Genomic DNA, 18,097 nt, shown 5'->3' with positions numbered 1-18,097 from the left:
AATAAAAAAAAATAAAAAATATCCTATGGATTGAGTTAAGCTGAAGGACAATGTTTAATTGTTTACCACCTCGTTTAGTACTTGTCTACGTAACTAAAAACACTGAGTCACACACCTAATCTACCAAATCCTAAAGCTAAGAAAAAAGAAAAGGATAAAATGGTACATTCAAGATTCGAATCACCAGCTAAGACATGTTTTAAAAGGAACACACAGCACACAAACTCAGATGTACAACACCAAAGTCACACACAACACAACAACAGTACTTCACAACTGTTCTGTTGTGCTCTTTCCACATTCTTCTCTGATTCATTCACACTAGTAGAGCTTAACAATGGATCCAGTTAGTGAATGGGGAAACACACCATTAGTAACCGTGGACCCAGAAATCCACGACTTAATCGAAAAAGAAAAGCGCCGTCAATGCCGCGGAATCGAACTCATAGCCTCAGAAAATTTCACCTCCTTCGCAGTCATTGAAGCCCTAGGAAGCGCCCTCACCAACAAATACTCCGAGGGCATGCCCGGTAACCGTTACTACGGCGGCAACGAATTCATCGACCAGATCGAAAACATTTGCCGCTCACGCGCTCTCACCGCCTTCCACCTCGACGCCGCCACCTGGGGCGTCAACGTTCAACCTTACTCCGGTTCACCGGCGAATTTCGCTGCTTACACCGCCGTTCTCAATCCTCATGATAGGATCATGGGACTGGATCTACCTTCTGGTGGACATTTGACTCATGGTTACTATACTTCCGGTGGGAAGAAGATTTCGGCTACTTCGATTTACTTTGAGAGCTTGCCGTATAAGGTGAATTCGACCACGGGGTTTATTGATTATGATAGGTTGGAGGAGAAAGCTTTGGATTTTAGACCTAAGTTGATTATTTGTGGTGGAAGTGCTTATCCTAGAGATTGGGATTATGGAAGGTTTAGACAAGTTGCTGATAAGTGTGGTGCTCTTTTGCTTTGTGATATGGCTCATATTAGTGGCCTTGTTGCTGCTCAGGTATTATGGATCCGCTATCTCATACTCATTACTCATATAAATTTTTGTGTTTTTTATTTTGAGCTTGAGTTTTTTTTTTGTGGATACAGGAAGCTAACGATCCCTTTGCTTTTTGTGACATCGTCACAACAACAACCCATAAGAGTTTGAGGGGTCCTAGGGCCGGTATGATCTTTTACCGGAAGGGACCTAAGCCACCCAAGAAGGGTCAGCCAGAGAATGCAGTTTATGATTTTGAAGACAAAATCAACTTTGCTGTTTTCCCCTCCCTTCAGGGTGGTCCTCACAACCACCAGATTGGTGCTCTTGCTGTTGCTTTGAAACAGGCCACCACGCCCGGGTTCAAGGCTTATGCCAAGCAAGTTAAGGCCAATGCAGTTGCACTTGGAAATTACTTGATCAGCAAGGGATACAGTCTTGTCACTGGAGGAACTGAAAACCATCTTGTGTTATGGGATCTCCGCCCTCTTGGCTTGACCGGTAAACTAATAATGTTGCTATGTCGTTAGGTTTGATTGTTAAAGTTGGGTCATCAATTGTTGATGTATTTTCCATACTCTTGCAGGCAATAAGGTGGAAAAACTTTGTGACCTCTGTAACATTACTGTGAACAAGAATGCTGTTTTTGGTGATAGCAGTGCCTTGGCACCTGGAGGAGTAAGGATTGGTAAGACCTTTGGTATACATGACCTTGTGTTATTTTAAATTATTAAAAAAAAATAATCATAATTTAGAGGTTCCCAGAGCTCTTCTGTCTACCTACAGTCGACAGCTGAAGCTCTGATTAAGCATTTCAGAACATGATTCTTCACCAGAAAACCAATATCAGAAGTCCTTGTTTATGCAAAGTGTTGATGTGTTATTCACTGTGTGTTTTATAATTCGTTTTGCACGAGTACTTGACATGAGCTTCTGTTAACAGGTGCCCCAGCTATGACTTCCAGGGGTTTGGTTGAGAAGGACTTCGAGCAGATTGCAGAGTTCCTTCACCGTGCAGTAACTCTCACACTAGAGATTCAAAAGGAATATGGCAAACTTTTGAAGGATTTCAACAAGGGCTTGGTGAACAACAAAGCTCTTGAAGACCTTAAAGCTGATGTTGAGAAGTTTTCAGCCTCATTTGATATGCCTGGATTCCTAGTGTCTGAGCTGAAGTACAAGGATTAGGCTGGGCATGCAACTCTTCCAAAATGACTCTTCCCTGGCAAAGATGGGGATATAATGCTCTTATTTTGGATGTCACATAGGCTAATTCCATTGTTTTTTGTTTCAAATTTAATGTTCATGTGTCTGGAATATTTCTATTCGTGCTGTGTTATATTTTGAATTTCTGTTTGAAGAAACCAGTTAATGAATTCTATTTAACGATTAGATCCATTATATTTTCGTTACATCAAATTCTGTATTTTTCGGTAAATAAAAATTACCTTGGAGTTTATTGTTGTTGTCTCCCGCAATATATAAAATGGACGGATAAAAGTTTTCAAATGTCTTGGGATGGATTCAGGGTTCATTTAGATAGGCTAATTTTTTAGCATACAAAAAATAGTTCTATGCAAATAACTACGTTAATTCATAAAACGGGACACCTTATACGCTGATGCGTATTGCGCCTAAAATGGACTAAACAATTTAATAAGATATTTTATTTTTGGTGAACTAACAATATATTTTCTCTTTTCATACTTCTAGTGTATTGATCTAATAGCCTCAGTAACTAGTGTATTGATCTAATAGCCTCAGTATTCACAATCATTGCGATCCAGGCCACAAACCCTACCATTCATTATACAGATTACAGTCTGCCATCAGATAAAAGGAACTGTTGTCTTTTTTACACAGTTCTAATTTTAAAACTTCACAATGGCCACAAAGGATGAAATGCCAAAACAAAAAACAAACTTAAAGAAATTAGCGTTCAAATGGTAAATCTACAACAAGTGTCAGTCTTTTAGTTAGAATATCTCATCAAGAACAACTTGATATATGCCTTTGCGTGGATTTTACAGATCTGCCAATTCCTCCAACAAGCCAACTCAAAGGAGTAGCTAATAAAATCCATCTTTCAGTCGAATATCTCCTGAGATTCGATTATACTGTGCTGACTGAAAATATGAGACATAAGTTAAAGGTGAAGACGATAAAAAGTTAAAAATGCGTTTTATAAATAACATGAAATAAAATAATAGCATTGCTGGCCTTACTGGTCATCTTTTGCGACTCGATAATATCTCTCCGCATGCTGGCGCTGACCAATCAGTTGAGCAAAACGCTCGTCATGAGTAATTACAATTAGCTGAAAATTTTCCTGGCTTTTCCTGTCCTCCATGATCCTGCATAACAAGGAAGATAACAGCAGATAAGTAAAATAAACAAGTCACTTTTAGCTATTTACTCAAAACTAGAAAATCCATTCAAAAACCTCAGGATAGCCGCAGCCAGACTTTCAGCATTTGGACCATCCAAATTTGTGGTTGGCTCATCCAATGCAAGAATTCCACAATTGAGGCAAAACGTTTCCGCTAAAGCCAACCGTATGATGAGAGATGCCAGTACCTGGAACCTCGCAAATAAGTCGAGCTTATTTAAGTTTAACTTAATTTTTAATTGTTCAACAAAGCAAAAAAAAAAACTTACTCTTTAATTGAAGAAAAAATTACTTGATATTGCATTTCCCAGTGATAACAGAACATACCTTCTGTCCTGCACTACATCTTCCTCTCATTTCTAACTCAGCATCACCAGTCTGCATGAGAACCTGTATGGTATACAATCAAACAATATTTCAAAATTTGTATTGGAGATTTAGAAATCTTTTGAAGTAACCAGTTTTCAATATAGAGACGGCAAACCTTGTAACTGTAGGATCGGGTACCACCACCTTCGGAATCAGAATGAATACTAATGCAGTCAATATCCTGTCCTCTATAAGTCTGTTGCCACAATTCTCTTATAATTTTGTTGATTTCTTCCATTTTCATTGTGTGGAATCGCATCAGTGCTCTGAAAGATGAATGATATTGAATGTTAAAAATGTAGATTTTCACTAATAATTTATCATTAAGTATCTTATTTTACTGATTAATAATACTTTTTTTTTTTTTTGACAAAACTGATTAATAATACTTGAACACAACAAATGGTCAGTATAATATACTTTAATAATTCTTAATGCTCCATTAGGAAGTTTGGAAGGGTGGGAATGTGAGGGCTTTGAAGGGAGAGAAGGAGAGGGAAAAATAGAAAAATCCCTCACCTTATTTGAGACAGTGCTTTCGTAAATAACGATTATGATTAGTATATTTTTAATTTTGAAAATATTATAAAAGGATGGAAAATATTTAAAGAATTTTTTTAAACCCAACAAAATCCTCCTCCAATACGTTTATTAAGTTCCCCATATCAAGGGGATTTTGTATTAAGAAGAAAAAGAAACCCCTATTCAAGTTGGGGGATTATCCTTCCTGTTTTACAAAGTCCTTCCCTCTCCTCCTAAATAGAGACGATATGTATGTCAGCAGTGATAATAGGCTGGGCTCACAATAAGAACCACATACAAGGGAGCCAATTTAATTATACTTTTGAGTCTCCTAGCTTTACCATAGGTTGATGTGACCCCTTGGTTTCGATTGCAAAACTAATGGTAAAACATTTATCACAACTAATGCCAAATAACTAACAGGATCAAATTCAAATATTGGCAATCAAAGGACCCAAAGTGTAATTCAGTATTCTTTTTCCAAATAAAAAAGAACAATGCATAGACACTTAAAGACACAACCCATTTAACATACATTCAAGCGTTCAAATGGCAAAGTAAAATGTAATCATGTAATATGTAAATGTAGTCAGTATCCAGCACCACCCAACATCTTATATTGAAGCTTCCAAGCGACCCCTTCACCTCTCATTGCAAAATGAAGTGGATATATGTTTCAGCTTTTGAAGCACATGAAACAAACCACCATGAGAGAATTGGTCTTAGGAGCTCAAAAGAGGTGACCTTAATAAATTGATCATACATTGCAAAACCATGACTTATGACTAGCACATGTCAAAGAATACAAACTGAACAGATGCGATGATAAACATTACTGAAACTCACTTGTCAAGTGCATTGTAGTATCTGTCCAGGTCTTTGTTTGCCATTTCAGTTGTCTGTAAAGAAAAGACGAGATTTTAACAATTTAATGTTGACACTGAGCATTAAATACTATTGTACAAAGCATACACAAGCAATATCGCATCACATTATACCTTAAGCTGGATAAGCTGATCAAAATATCGCTTATCTATGTCCTTGTATTGGGCCTGCTTAAGATCAATCTTATTTTTGGAAATATTGCTTTGGTAAACATCTATTGTTCCTTTGCACCTGTTTGACTGTCATGAAGGTAGCAGTACACAAAAGAAAGAAAAAATGGAAAAACAAAGTGTATTATTCTGCGCTAGAAGGAAAAGTAAATACTAAATAACAATTGAAGATGTGACGACACATGACGGACATATGAAAATACCTCCGAAAGAAGCCTCTGCCTGTCCTGGGATAATTTCTGGTGTTCGGTTTGAATTGTGTCAGATACACCAATCTTCAACATATTTTCTTCAAGTATTTCAATTTCATGTTCAAGCTCATCTACTTCAGCCTTTGTTTTTCTGTAATTTAAATTGTCCTCAATTTTTCTTCTAAGCAAATCAGTATTTCGCAACAAATCTTTCCTTTTGTCTAGTTCATCTATAATTTCCTGCATCCTGGTTTCACAACTTTGCAGTTGAGATTCTAATAGAGATTTCTTTTCCTGCAGCTCCTTCAACCTGTCTCCTTTCTTTGAGTTAGAGTACCTGGACAAACAAAACTTGTGTTTAGTAAAATTGAACTCTTGAAAATTCACAATTTTGGAGCTGAGAAGCTTACTCTTTGATCTTAGAAGTCATTCCAAAAACTGCTTCAGCTTCTTGCTGATAAATTCTTTTTTTTTCAACCAGATTCTCAAACTCGTGGTCAAGTCTAAGTTTCAATTCATTATAGTCAGCACGTATTTTATCTTTGCGCTTGGATAAAGGTCCAAAGGCTTCCGTGAGACTCTGCAAATGCCAAGATGTTAGATGGAATTATGCATTATGATTTGATATGCGGAAAGAAGAAACTCCAGCGTTATGAAAAATGAAACGAGTAATGAATTTTAGAATTTTGATTGCGGCAAAGTTTTTGAAAAGCAGGTTTCTGATTTTTTTTCCTCTAGAGAATGTTATTGCGGTACAGAATTTTGAATAATATGTAATTTCTACAGAAGAAAGCTATTTCCTTATTGAAATCAAAGATGAACTAAATACAACAGGCACCTGTTTGCTGTGTTGAGGGAATTCATCACTTTTTTGAATTTTTCTTTCAATCGTTGTGTGTGTGTGTGTGTGTGTGGGGGGGGGGGGGGGGGGGGGGGATCTCAAAAGACAATTGCACATATCTCAGATAATTAAATCACCTTCTCATCAAGATCAACTTGGGTCATTTCTTCTGTCAATCGTTCTAATTCTTCTTCTAATCTTTTTACATCTTGCAATTTCATAGCTGCATTCATTTTATCAGCCCTTGCATTCTGCAACCGTGATTGAATACCTGATATATCAGTATCCATATTCCTCTGCTCATCCATCAAATTCGTCAACTCAGTATGCAAATTGTCCCTAGTAAGCAACATCAAACCAAGTAAGACATAGATTATAAAATTGTGTAAGTAAATAGTGAAAATTAACTGAATCTATTTACTTTGTTCCCTGCAATGCAACGAGCTCCAATTGAATTTCTTCTAGAGTCCTCACTTCTGGTCCTCCACAACCAAGCTCACTTTCTAAATCCTCAACTTTCTTTTGCAAAGTTTGAATTTCGAGGAAAATTCGATCAGCATGTTCAACATATTTCACCACCGGCTCAACCAACTCCTTGTCAGTCTTCACTTGAGCTAAAATACCTAAAACCTGAAACAAAATTACAGCAGTTGTATACATTAACAACACGAAAGGACAAATACATGACTCAACAAAACTAATAATCACCATCCGGAAACCATACATTAAAAAAAGAAAGTGCCACACATGAAGGGATAATCTACTTAAAAAAAGTTCAAGGAAGTATTTAAACAAAAATATAATGATTACATCGTCAAGTGCCTGGGATTTGTGATCCAGCTCTTCCTTGACTTGCTGGAGTTCCTTTTCAGCATTGGGGATTGTCTCCTTGCTAAGTTTAACATATTCTTCATACCATATACGAAGCTTCTCCAACTGCTGATAATCAGAGTCTGCACTTGAGGACTCCACAGCAAGAATTTTCAAATGTTCAGCTGAACTAGCAGCCTTCCCTCTTTGCTGTGATTAAAAGGAAAAGGATAATTCAAAACCATATAAAGTTATTGGTCAGTATATTATGATAGGATGTAAATGTGCCAACCTTCTTGACAAAACTGTCTTCTTCTTCTGCCGAGAAAGAACGCTCACAGCAAGGGCAAAAATGATGTGCTCTTGCAACCCTTTCAAAAGGATCAAACATTTGTCGCATACCATCTGCAATGTTATATTTGCTGCAGGCAATCAACAGAAGTATTAGTAAATTTGAGACAACAATGGGGACAACACAAACAGCAATCTGATGTGGTCAAAAAAATGATTTCATCGGTGTGGTCTGGCATAATTTGACCTTTTCTGTACATCTCTTTTCTCCTTGGCAGACTCTAAAACTTTTAGATAAGAATCGATTCCAGAGCCTTGCTGGTCCAAAGACTGAAGCTTGGATTCGATAAATTTCTTTCTTGCTGCAAAAAGTTATTTGTACAAATGGTGTGATTCTACATGTTTGAAGAAAGAAAGCATAGTAGACTAATGGACAAAGAAATGAAATAAATAAAAGCAAGTACCACTTGGGTATCATCAACCATATCAAGAGACACAAAATATGCTAAACTACATCTAGTCAATTAACCTTGGTAACTTTTGCTAATGGCGCTCAAAATCACAACGGATTGGGACTGGCCATCCATTCCCTTCCTTGATAGACAATATTGTCTTTTACATTCCTGAGCGTTCCTTAAATTTACTTGTGCTTAGTTGGTTAACATGGTCTAATGATTGTGTGATTACCTTTACCAAAGACACTGTAATTCTGAAGGACTGGAGACAGACAATTGGTGTCGGATGTGAATCTAATAGTCTATACCAACTATCATGCTCAGACGGGTTATCTCGGTCTTTCTAAATTCCAGAAGTTATTGGTGAGTTATCCATGTTATCTGATTTGCCTTGTGAGTCATGTCAACCAGAGAAAGACACTCGCAGTCAGCTCCTCGATCGAGTCAATAAATGAGCTTTGTCCCTTTTTGCTTTACTTCACTCTGATATTTGAGGTCCTTGTCGTACTACTTCTACTATTTGGTCTAAATACTTTGTTACTCCACTTTTATCAGGAAATTAAAAGTTAAAACTCAGTTTGTTGTTTAACATACACGTTCTACGTAGTGATAATGCTCGAAAATGTGCCCTGACAATTTCAAACTTGTATGGCTTCCCATCATGGTTGCCAAAATCACGTTTTTAATCGTACAAACGTATGATTTTGCAATTTTGATTTCCCGTTGTGATCTGGAGTCTATGTAGAATCGGATTATTGTGAAATCAGGTGGGACAACAACTTTTAATTGTTAAATCGTATAATCTGCAATTTGTTTACCATTTTTATGATTTTGGGTAGATTCTTTTTTTGTCCTGCGATGCAAAGGTCTAGGGTGACACAAAAGTGTAACTAGAGAGAATTGAAAGACTATAGTTTTTTTAACACAACAACAACCAATTCTTATCCCACTAAGTGGGGTCGGCTACATGGATCAAATTACGCCATGGTGTTCTATCATAAACCATATTTGGATCCAACTCATTGACTTCTAAAACCTTTCTAATGGTTTCTCTAATAGTTTTTGTTAATTATTTGCTTTTAGGACTGCATTATGTGGCTTTTCTTTATGTTTATTTTATTCTGTATCAGTTATTTTCAGTCAATTAGTTTTCCTACATTTTAGGAGCAAGTAGTTGTTACTTGCTGAAGTGTTGGCAACGTGTGTTGTTCAGTTTTGTTTTTTAAATTATTAAGTGTACTGCTTCTGCCATAATGAAAAACTGAATTCCTATTTCCACTCAACCTGCAACTTCCTTTTCTATTCTCCTACGTTTTTCATCTTTCAGTCATAAAACCAACAGTTTTCCTAGGTCTCCCTCTACCTTTTTTAACCTGACTCTCCTCCATTTAATCTACTCTTCTTACGACGGCATCTACAGGTCTTCTCTCTACATGTCCAAACCATCTAAGCCTATTTTCTACCAACTTTTCTATTATAGGTGCTACCCCCACTCTCTCTCTCTCTAACGGTGTCTTTTCTACTACAGTTTTTTTAATGATTGAAGAAAATGAATTGAGTTATCAGAAAACTGTTCAGAATACGGTTAATATAGGTGCTCGAAACCTGCACATAGATAGGACTAACCTACACCCAAAATAACCACCTATGCCCGCCGTCAGAGAACATTTTAACAAACAGATGTCAGCACGGCAATAGCCAATACAGAAAACTGCAATAAAGCTTGCTATGCAAGTGTGAGATAGGATTGTCTCCCCTCTTGCAGCATTGTTAGTGTCTCTTTCTTATTTCCTTTTATCCCCCTATCTTTCACACTAGCACCCGATATCCTCCATCATTGCTACTGCCCATCATCTTCCACCACTGCAACTGTGGCAGGCCATTAATGCACATCACTCTCCACCACTTCCATCGCCTATCAACTTTCACCATTGCCACCCCACACTCTCCACTATCATCACTGCTGCTCTGCAGTCTACACCCTTCACCACAGCCATCTTCCATTTGTGTCATTGCCAACTGACAAAAGCTTAATTTTATCATTTATATATAAGACCACCCGAGGAAGAAGTTAATTGCTTGACTCAAGAACGAGTTTCATGATCTTTGTTCTAGCTTGGTTAAGGCTCAGAATAAGATGAGAGCCCAAGCAAACAAACACAGGAGGGTTGTTTTCTATGTTGTTGGGGATTGGGTATATCTCAAGTTGCAGCCCTCTAGGCTGAAATCGTTGGTCAAGAAAATTAATGAAAATTTGAGTGCTTGTTTGACCATACCATATCACAAAGATCATAAGTCACATGGCTTACCAACTTGACCTTCCTTCTGGAAGTAAAATCCACCCAGACTATCACACCAAGGGTCAATGACAATCCTCAACTATTGCCCAATATGTTGTCAGAAGACTTGAAATTACAAATGGAGCCCAAAGAAGTCAAAGCAATCGGTTGGGAATGTTGAAAGTGTTGATTCAGTGGAATGATTTGCCAGACTTTGAAGCTACTTGGAAGTCTTCTGATGCCATTGGCCAACTGTTTCCACTTTTTCACCTTGAGGACAAGATGAAACTTTTGGGGGGAGTATTGTTAGTGGACCTCATATTAATCATGTTTCATTAGGCGTGTTCCCAAGTGATTAGGCCCAAGTTAATGTAATTGTGCTTGTGTGTTTAAATAGAATAAGGATGGGAAGACACATTCCCATTGGGTAGCTTTATATAGGTTTGGCTGGGAGAGACTGGGGTCTCTAATTCCTAGAGGTTATATTATTCTCTGACAGTTAGTTTCAGCACTAGCAGCAGTTTGTATTTTCAACCGTATTGTAACCAACTCTGCAGGAAGTTATTCCTAAGAGTTTATGATACAAGAACCACTTTCATGTAATCTGCTCCCCATATATTTGAATACACCAGATCTGTCATAGATCAATCAATTTATTATGTATTGTTTTGAGGCTATTTAAAATCAACTTTGTTATGTTAATTGGGATAGATGATGTTCAACATATGTTTTTCTTTTCTATCTCTCTCAACACTAAGTAATGCTTATTGCTATATTATTGCTAGGCAGAATGATGTGCTATATTATTGCTAGGCAGAATGATGTAGCCTTCAATAGCACTGTAAAAACTATACATAGATTTGAACCAAGAAACCAAACTTCTACTTTCATAGTGGTTTTCCAGATAAATAATGCAAGGAAGACCATTTATATACAAATTGTTTAAGTGATAGATAAAACTAACATGACATATCCTTTTGGTGTTTAGATAAGTTATTGTCTGCTTCTTGTACTTTCATCTGCAAAACATTTACTTCCTTGTCAGCTTCTCGATACTTAGCATTCAGATCATCAAACTCAGCTACAACAGTCCTGCACCATAAATGGCATTAATACAAGGGAATTCGTGAACATTTAACACAAAGAAAGCTTTTTCACTAAACTGAAATATGATAGATAAACAGGCAAAAGCAAAAGTTTAACAGCAAAAGAACCTAAGGCGTTGAGAATAATAATAATTTTTAAGAATTCATGTGCATGGCCTCTTAGATGCTTGATTTAAAAAATAAGCACCAAATTCATTTTAATACTGAAATCTATTTATCTCATCATGAAAGTATGATATACTTGGCTCATACCCGCCCTGATATTGCCTTTTCTGTCAACGTTGTCAGTCAGTTTATGCACTCTCCTTATGAAGAGCATCTTGAGGTTTTCTACAGAATTTTGAGATACTTGCTTAGCAGATACTCAAAGGTTGATCTTGCTAAAGTCTTCGTTAAAATATTAAAAGAGAACTCTTTTTACTGAAATAATACACTTTGCAGTTCCTCTAATATTTAAAATACAGATCCTGAAAAAAGGGATTTTTACAGCTTCTCTGTGATTTTCTGCTTCAGGATTCATTGAGGAGTTCATTTTTTCTAAACTTTTGAGGGAATGCAGAGCTCCTTTGAACCAATTTAGTTTTATTTCTGCTTTTTATTTTAAAGCAGGAAGATAAGTAACCCTCGACTTTCTCCCTCTTCTCTACTTTCAACATAAGGCAATGAATAAATAAACAACGACTTGACCAGTCTGTCTTGTTAAATTTAAAATATTTTAAAAAAGGAATAGTATAATCAGGAAAACAGTGCATACATACAACCGGAAGTAGAAAAGACCAAGTACAGAAACACTAAATGTGAAATTTCTTGAAGATAAAACTACAAGTTTGACAAACACAGTCAAAGAGAATTCCAACCTTAATGCTTGTGTGATTTCCTTCTTCAGGTCCTTATCAGAAGGAATCCTCCCTTTTAGCACCCTTCTTATTTTATCTTTTTGGTCATCAATTCTGTAAAGTGTATAAAAGATATAATTCTGAAAAAAGAAGTTAATAAAAGAAGGAAAAATAAAATCGATCTACATCTTTTTATGTTGCTTCTTCTTTGTCTCCAAGTCTCCCTTCATAAGAGATAATTTTTCTCTTTCCTTTGAATCAGTAGCCATTGTAAGCATCTCTCGATTGAGAGCTCTAATCTTTTGCTCCACATTAAGGGCTTTATTTTCGATTTCACTTTTCTTTAGTTCAAATTCTCTTTCATCACGTTGTTTGATCTTCCCCTCCAGACGAATTTGCTGCAAGCATTACTTGAAGTTATGTTATCAGATTTTCCAGAAGTCTAAAATTGAAGTTGTAAACTACCAAACAACACCGAAGAGTAACTTGGACTCACCAATTCTCTTTCTCTCTCGTCTAAATGAGAAACATCTATATTAGATATTTCAAGTTCGAATGACTCAAGCTCATTTTTCTTCTCTTCAATGCGCTTTATAATGCCAGCCTGCATGCACAACAACGTATTAACATAGTAAAAATAACATAGTCGTTTGACAAGAAATGGGCAGATTCAAACACTAAACCTTGTGCTCTCTCTTAGTTTGTATTTTAGCTTCAGTATTTTGCCAACTTTCATTTGCATTTAAGTAGCAATCCCATGCCATCTTGAGTTCAGTGTTATTTGCATTCTGTAGAGAAGATACAAAAACAAGAAGTCAATCCTCCCATGGATCAGAGGTCTCTAGGATATTTTAGATATCTAATAACATTACTAACATATCCAAGATTAAAGAATAATATTGTTTTCTTCCTCAGGAAATGGTGAAAACAACTTGAACATTGCTAATACAGAGAGAATGAGAGAAAACTAATTTGGAATTTCATGAATTCCTTTTGAATATTTTTTCTAATGATGAATGTTGAGAGATTTACAAGATTTATGGAGTGCTTCTCAGCTGGGGTTAAACCTGCACCCAACACTAACAAACTTTCACTGCAAGCTTGGCAGTTATAACTGCCATAGCTGACGTGGCACACCTTTAAATGCTGAGGTGGCACACTCTAACCAACACATCAAGACACTAAGTAATACAAGCTGCTTATTATTTGTAGCAGCAACCTATGAGATAGCAACTCACATATACTCAAACATATGGTCTATTTAGAGAACCAGAATCTTTAAACAAGAAAATAAATTCATCTTGAGAATATAAGTTATATAACATAAGGACAGGAGCATAGGGTGATATCCTTCTAAAGAAAACACCTAATCAAAGATCTACATCAATTGAGCAAAGAATGCTAATCTCTGTATATTCAGCAAAGAAACCCTATACTAGTCGAGTACCCATGAAGAATATGAAAAGATCATTTATCCAAAACCCCAAAAATTGAATAATAGGAAGAAATCGTCCTTGAAAATCTGCCATTTCCCAATTTCTGTCCAATCAAAGGCGCATAAAAGTGAATATATAATCATATAACCAAAAAGAGAGAACAGAAGGGTCACCTTTTTATCTTCAAGATCCTTCTCAAGATCCCCCAACCTTGATTTTACACGATTAGTGAGGTTCAAAGCATCCTCAGCACTGAAGGGTGGCTTTGGAAGAGATCCCAAGTTATACCTATCAAAAATATTTTTAATGCAACTATCTCGTTCACTCCTCAGAGACATGTGAGCCTGCAGTTTGAATCAGAGAAAAATTACAACAACATTCCAGACAGCAAGATGTCAGTATTGGCAATGTATCAATTCATTTACTTCTGCTTCAGTTTGTAGCTTGCTGATCTCCCAGATGGAGTTATCGATGGTCTTCTTAAGGACAGGAAATTTTGTGTTAATGTCAGACTTCTCTCTATCCAACTTGCTTATTTGTGTTTGTGAATTTGCAATCTTTTCATCAAACTTGGTCTTCGATTCCATCAACTCCTCATCAGGTTCTAATAAATATACAAAGCAGAAGAAAGCATGAGAAACTTACAATATATTATGATGGCCATTTATGAGCAGATCTAATAAGGATGAAAAAATAATAAGATAGAAAACTAAGAATTTAAAACTGGCTCGCTGTTGTAATGCATATGCCATGGTCAACACTTACACACCTTCAAACTCCTCCTCAAGGTCAGAATATTGCTTCTGTTGTGACCTAAATAGAGTGCTTCGTTCTGTAGTTTTACTTGATATTTGCCCCTTTAGCTCCAGCAAATGTTTCAATGTTTTATCCACATGATCAATTTTAGCGTCCAAATCTTTAATGCTTCCATCCAACTGCTGTATCTGATCTTTTAGAGATTCTGCTTTCTCTTGATCATGTGTGATGTTTTCCCGAAGCTATAAGGAAATAAAATAAGGTAATTAGATTCTCTTTTCCATCTATTTTGGGACATTATGGTGATTAGAAACTAGAAAGTGTCTTCCGGTTAGGGAGACTATAATTTATTTAGTGTCGTATGCACTTTGTTTTAATTTGTATAGCTGTCATATTACTTCATTTTCATAGATTACTTATTTATATGGCTTCCAATATTAAAGATAGCAAACTTGAGAATATATATGGGGTTTGCTAACTTAGACCAACAAAAAACATGAAGGTCGAAGTTAGCAAAAGTGCACCTTTTCATTTGGACAAAAAAACCAATATCCACTAGTGTAAACCAATTTAAAGTAAGGGATAGTTTAGTAAATATCCCTCGAGCTATTTGTTATAAAATAAAAGTGAGTCTAAGTTGGCAAATTGGTGCAAGTTAACAAATATGTTTTAATGAAAATTACTAAAGTAACCCACAAGCTATTTGCAATAAAATAAAAGTGGGTCTAAGTTAGCAAATTACTGCAAGTTAACAAATATGTTTTAATAAAAATTACTAAAGTAACCCTCAAGCTATTAGTTTTAAATAATAAAGATGAGAATGTTGCGTTGAATGGGTGGTAAGACTAGACGGGATAGGATTAGAAATGATAACATTAGAGAGAGTTGAGGTAGCAGAACCAAAATAAAGTGTTTTTTCTTCATGTTTAGCCCATCTCGAGGCATAGCAGAACTTTTCCTGCTTCACTCCACTTCGGCCCCCAAAAAGACACAGTGGCACAAAAAGGGCACACCAAGGTAGGGGAAAAAAAGAGTATAAATATTTTTAAACACTTCACGTGATTACATTTACTTTTGACTTAGAGAAAGACAAAGGCATATCCATCAGGGATTTTCTAGAGTTTATGTTCAAGGTTATTAAAATATAGAATAGCAAGGAAAAATAAAATTGTCAGTAAAATTCTTAATTTCGAGAAAAGAAAGTAACCGTGTAAGCCGCATCTTTCAGAGTTTGAAGATTTTCCAGTTTCAGCTTGTAAGTCTTTATCTCTTGAGCTTGATCCTTGTGAAGTTTCTTTATAACCTCAAGTGCCTTTGTGTATCTGCTCAGTACAAGAGCACGCAATGACAACCAACTCTAAGTCAAGAACAACAGCATTTTCAGCATAATCCATCCAGTACGTTAAATGGAAAATGGACAAAACTATATGTTTGAGTTGTGATAGGTTTGACGGCATTACGCAAGGAACAAGAGAAATGAAAGAGGGATTAGTAGAAGGTACCGAGTTGCGGAAAAGATGTCATCAAACTTCTTCTTTAACGTGGAAGGATCTTGAAGTGGCCAATTTGCTTCATCTTGATGAACGAATATAACATTTTCCAAAATGGCCTTCGAAACACCCATGAGTGCAGGAATCTCTCGATCCATGTCAGCACATCTATAGCTAAGGCAAACTTTCTAATAGAGCAGAGCAAACAGGTCAAGTTAATTCGAGAACTAAAACTATACACAACAAAACAAAAAACAAACTCAGCCAGTAAAGTACATACCATAATATAAATATAACGAAATTAAAAAAAAAAAAAAACATTTTCAAGAATTTAAGGCTCTGTTTGGTAATAATAGTTGATAAGCTAGCTAATCGAATATGGAGTGTTTAGTAAAATTAGCAGTTGAGATAGCTTATAAATATGAAATGACATAAAAAAAAATATGTTTAAGCTATAAGGTAGTGAAAATAAGTTATGAGTCTGAAAAAATGACAGTGACCAAACGAGTGTTTTTTGCTTAAGCTGGAATGACCTTATGCTAAAAATACCCAAGAAGAGTGATACCTCGCCGGAATGAGGATTAATAGTTTGAAGCACACTCTCAATTGCTTTGTATTCCATCTTAGATGCTTTTTGAGTGAGTTGAAATGACCTTATGCAAACCACGTCTCTACCGGCAGCGGTTTTGAACCGGAGCTTAATCTGTCCCTTGGTTTCGGTTTCTCCCGCAACCTTCAGTGATGCGAAGACACAATTTCATATGAATAATTTCCAAAAATAAAAAATAAAAAAAAATCGGTGAATGATATAGTAAGAGAGAGAGTAACCTTGGGGTCGTGAATGAAGCTGTGACCAGACCTAGCATTAGGAGGTAACTCACCGGTGCAAGAAAGCTTCAAGCATTCAATGATCGTCTGCGAAAAAATGCATGTGTGAGAATCGATTAAATTGATTGGATGAGGGTGATTATTTAGAAATGAAATGGAACATACGGTTTTGCCGGCACCGTTGGGACCGACGATTAGGGTTAAGGGTTTGAAGAAGGTGATGACGTTCTTGTTTTCCGGGTCGAAACTTCGGATGCCTTTGATCAGCATCTTGTCGACCGTACTCATTTTTGCTTCCCTCCTTTTCTTCGCTTCTTCTTCTGAGTCGCTCACTGTTTGTTCATATTCTCACTCTGCCTCTCTCACTCGTACTCAGTACTCCAATGTCTCTATTGACTAGACTACCCGCTCTTTTAGTAAATAAATTTAATAATTTTGGAATCGGCCTTCCACTACTATTAAAATATCACATTGACACAGAAATAACGTTTTTCTGACCGACGATAGTTAACTACTATCGGATAATTTAAAGATAATTAACTATCATTGGAGGTAAAAATGTCATTTCCATATGTTAATATGACGTTTTCAATGTCAGAAAAGCAATTTTCATTGATTAGACTATCCGTTCTTTTAGTAATTTAATAATTCTGGAATGGACCTTCCACTACTACTAAAAACTGGGTTCAAATATATCGAAATTTTTTGTAAAATCCTTGATTCTTAACTTCAACTAATTAATGTTTTTTATGCCCTTTCGTTTGTTTTTCTTGCTTTTACAATTGTTAAAAAAAAAAAAAAATGCTAGCTACCATTGATGGTATTCGTTTATCAAGCTTGAGGTAGATGTTATAAAGTTGTGATTATTTATTTAGTATAACTCTAAAAACTTTGTTCTTGTTTCATTTGCCTTTTGCCTTCACCCTCACGTGCCTCTCACTGATAGCATTCACAAGGTTATATATAGACATTGGACGATTTTGTTTCATCACGTGTTACATAAGGAGACACGAGTGATAACAACACAATATCTGAAGTACTTGGGGGTTGTAATGCCAGAGGATTAAGATGTGGAGAATATTGTAAATGACATGTTGGAAAATCTATCCTACATTGTTTTCTATGGTTCCTTTTAAGCATTAACCTAGCATTTGTAAGATTGACACGAAGAATAAATGATATTTTCTTCAAACAAAGTTTAAGCATTACAATATGGATACCCTAACTCTAAAGTTGAAAATTTTGAGAGGTAGAAAACGATGACATTTAGTGTTTGTTTGGATTGGGTTGAATCTTGCGGATTTGCATTATGTCACGTTATGTCATGGTGACTTTTGAGTTGTGCAGGAAACGTCACCTTAGCCAAATCAGTGATGGTTGTCATGGCAACTTATACCATGCAAAATTTGTTGATCATGCAGGGTACACGTGATGATATTGACGTCGTTG

General features: G+C 36.1%; 2 protein-coding genes across 3 annotated transcripts; one reads left to right on the top strand and one right to left on the bottom strand.

Annotated features, from left to right (window-relative positions):
* The first annotated feature begins 222 nt into the window (after window positions 1-222).
* On the top strand, window positions 223-2,413 carry LOC11442479 (serine hydroxymethyltransferase 4). The gene is made up of 4 exons (XM_003601635.4): window positions 223-1,015; window positions 1,105-1,495; window positions 1,581-1,682; window positions 1,938-2,413. The coding sequence occupies exons 1-4, from the start codon at window positions 338-340 to the stop codon at window positions 2,180-2,182; spliced, it is 1,416 nt and encodes a 471-aa protein (XP_003601683.1). The 5' UTR covers window positions 223-337; the 3' UTR covers window positions 2,183-2,413.
* Window positions 2,414-2,685: 272 nt separating this feature from the next.
* Window positions 2,686-17,041, bottom strand: LOC11435676 (DNA repair protein RAD50). 2 transcript variants are annotated; one of them, XM_024779325.2, is made up of 27 exons: window positions 16,814-17,039; window positions 16,649-16,735; window positions 16,386-16,553; window positions 15,833-16,008; window positions 15,538-15,652; window positions 14,344-14,572; window positions 14,000-14,178; window positions 13,748-13,918; window positions 12,822-12,926; window positions 12,635-12,742; window positions 12,325-12,536; window positions 12,160-12,252; window positions 11,161-11,288; window positions 7,710-7,824; window positions 7,464-7,593; window positions 7,172-7,381; window positions 6,783-6,991; window positions 6,499-6,700; window positions 5,931-6,100; window positions 5,533-5,857; window positions 5,273-5,398; window positions 5,121-5,173; window positions 3,868-4,018; window positions 3,711-3,773; window positions 3,438-3,571; window positions 3,220-3,348; window positions 2,686-3,120 (listed from the first exon to the last, which is right to left on the bottom strand). In XM_024779325.2, the coding sequence occupies exons 1-27, from the start codon at window positions 16,934-16,936 to the stop codon at window positions 3,081-3,083; spliced, it is 3,951 nt and encodes a 1,316-aa protein (XP_024635093.2). In that variant the 5' UTR covers window positions 16,937-17,039; the 3' UTR covers window positions 2,686-3,080. The 2 variants fall into 2 exon arrangements, with proteins under 2 accessions (XP_024635093.2, XP_039687526.1); XM_039831592.1 differs by lacking the exons at window positions 2,686-3,120; window positions 3,220-3,348 and having other exon boundaries at window positions 3,437-3,571; window positions 3,653-3,773; window positions 16,814-17,041.
* Window positions 17,042-18,097: the final 1,056 nt, after the last annotated feature.

This window comes from Medicago truncatula, chromosome 3, assembly GCF_003473485.1.
Source record: "Medicago truncatula cultivar Jemalong A17 chromosome 3, MtrunA17r5.0-ANR, whole genome shotgun sequence".
Taxonomy (NCBI): domain Eukaryota; kingdom Viridiplantae; phylum Streptophyta; class Magnoliopsida; order Fabales; family Fabaceae; genus Medicago; species Medicago truncatula.
This window is presented reverse-complemented; position numbering and strand designations above follow the sequence as displayed.

Excerpts from the sequence above, each read along its gene's own strand:
- LOC11442479 (XM_003601635.4), top strand. The coding sequence starts at position 338 with ATGGATCCAGTTAGTGAATGGGGAAACACACCATTAGTAACCGTGGAC. Across the intron at positions 1,496-1,580 it reads CCGCCCTCTTGGCTTGACCG|GCAATAAGGTGGAAAAACTT; the intron begins GTAAACTAATAA and ends ATACTCTTGCAG. Across the intron at positions 1,683-1,937 it reads ACCTGGAGGAGTAAGGATTG|GTGCCCCAGCTATGACTTCC; the intron begins GTAAGACCTTTG and ends TTCTGTTAACAG.
- LOC11435676 (XM_024779325.2), bottom strand. The coding sequence starts at position 16,936 with ATGAGTACGGTCGACAAGATGCTGATCAAAGGCATCCGAAGTTTCGAC. Across the intron at positions 16,554-16,648 it reads GCTTCATTCACGACCCCAAG|GTTGCGGGAGAAACCGAAAC; the intron begins GTTACTCTCTCT and ends GCATCACTGAAG. Across the intron at positions 3,121-3,219 it reads CGAGTCGCAAAAGATGACCA|TCAGCACAGTATAATCGAAT; the intron begins GTAAGGCCAGCA and ends TCATATTTTCAG.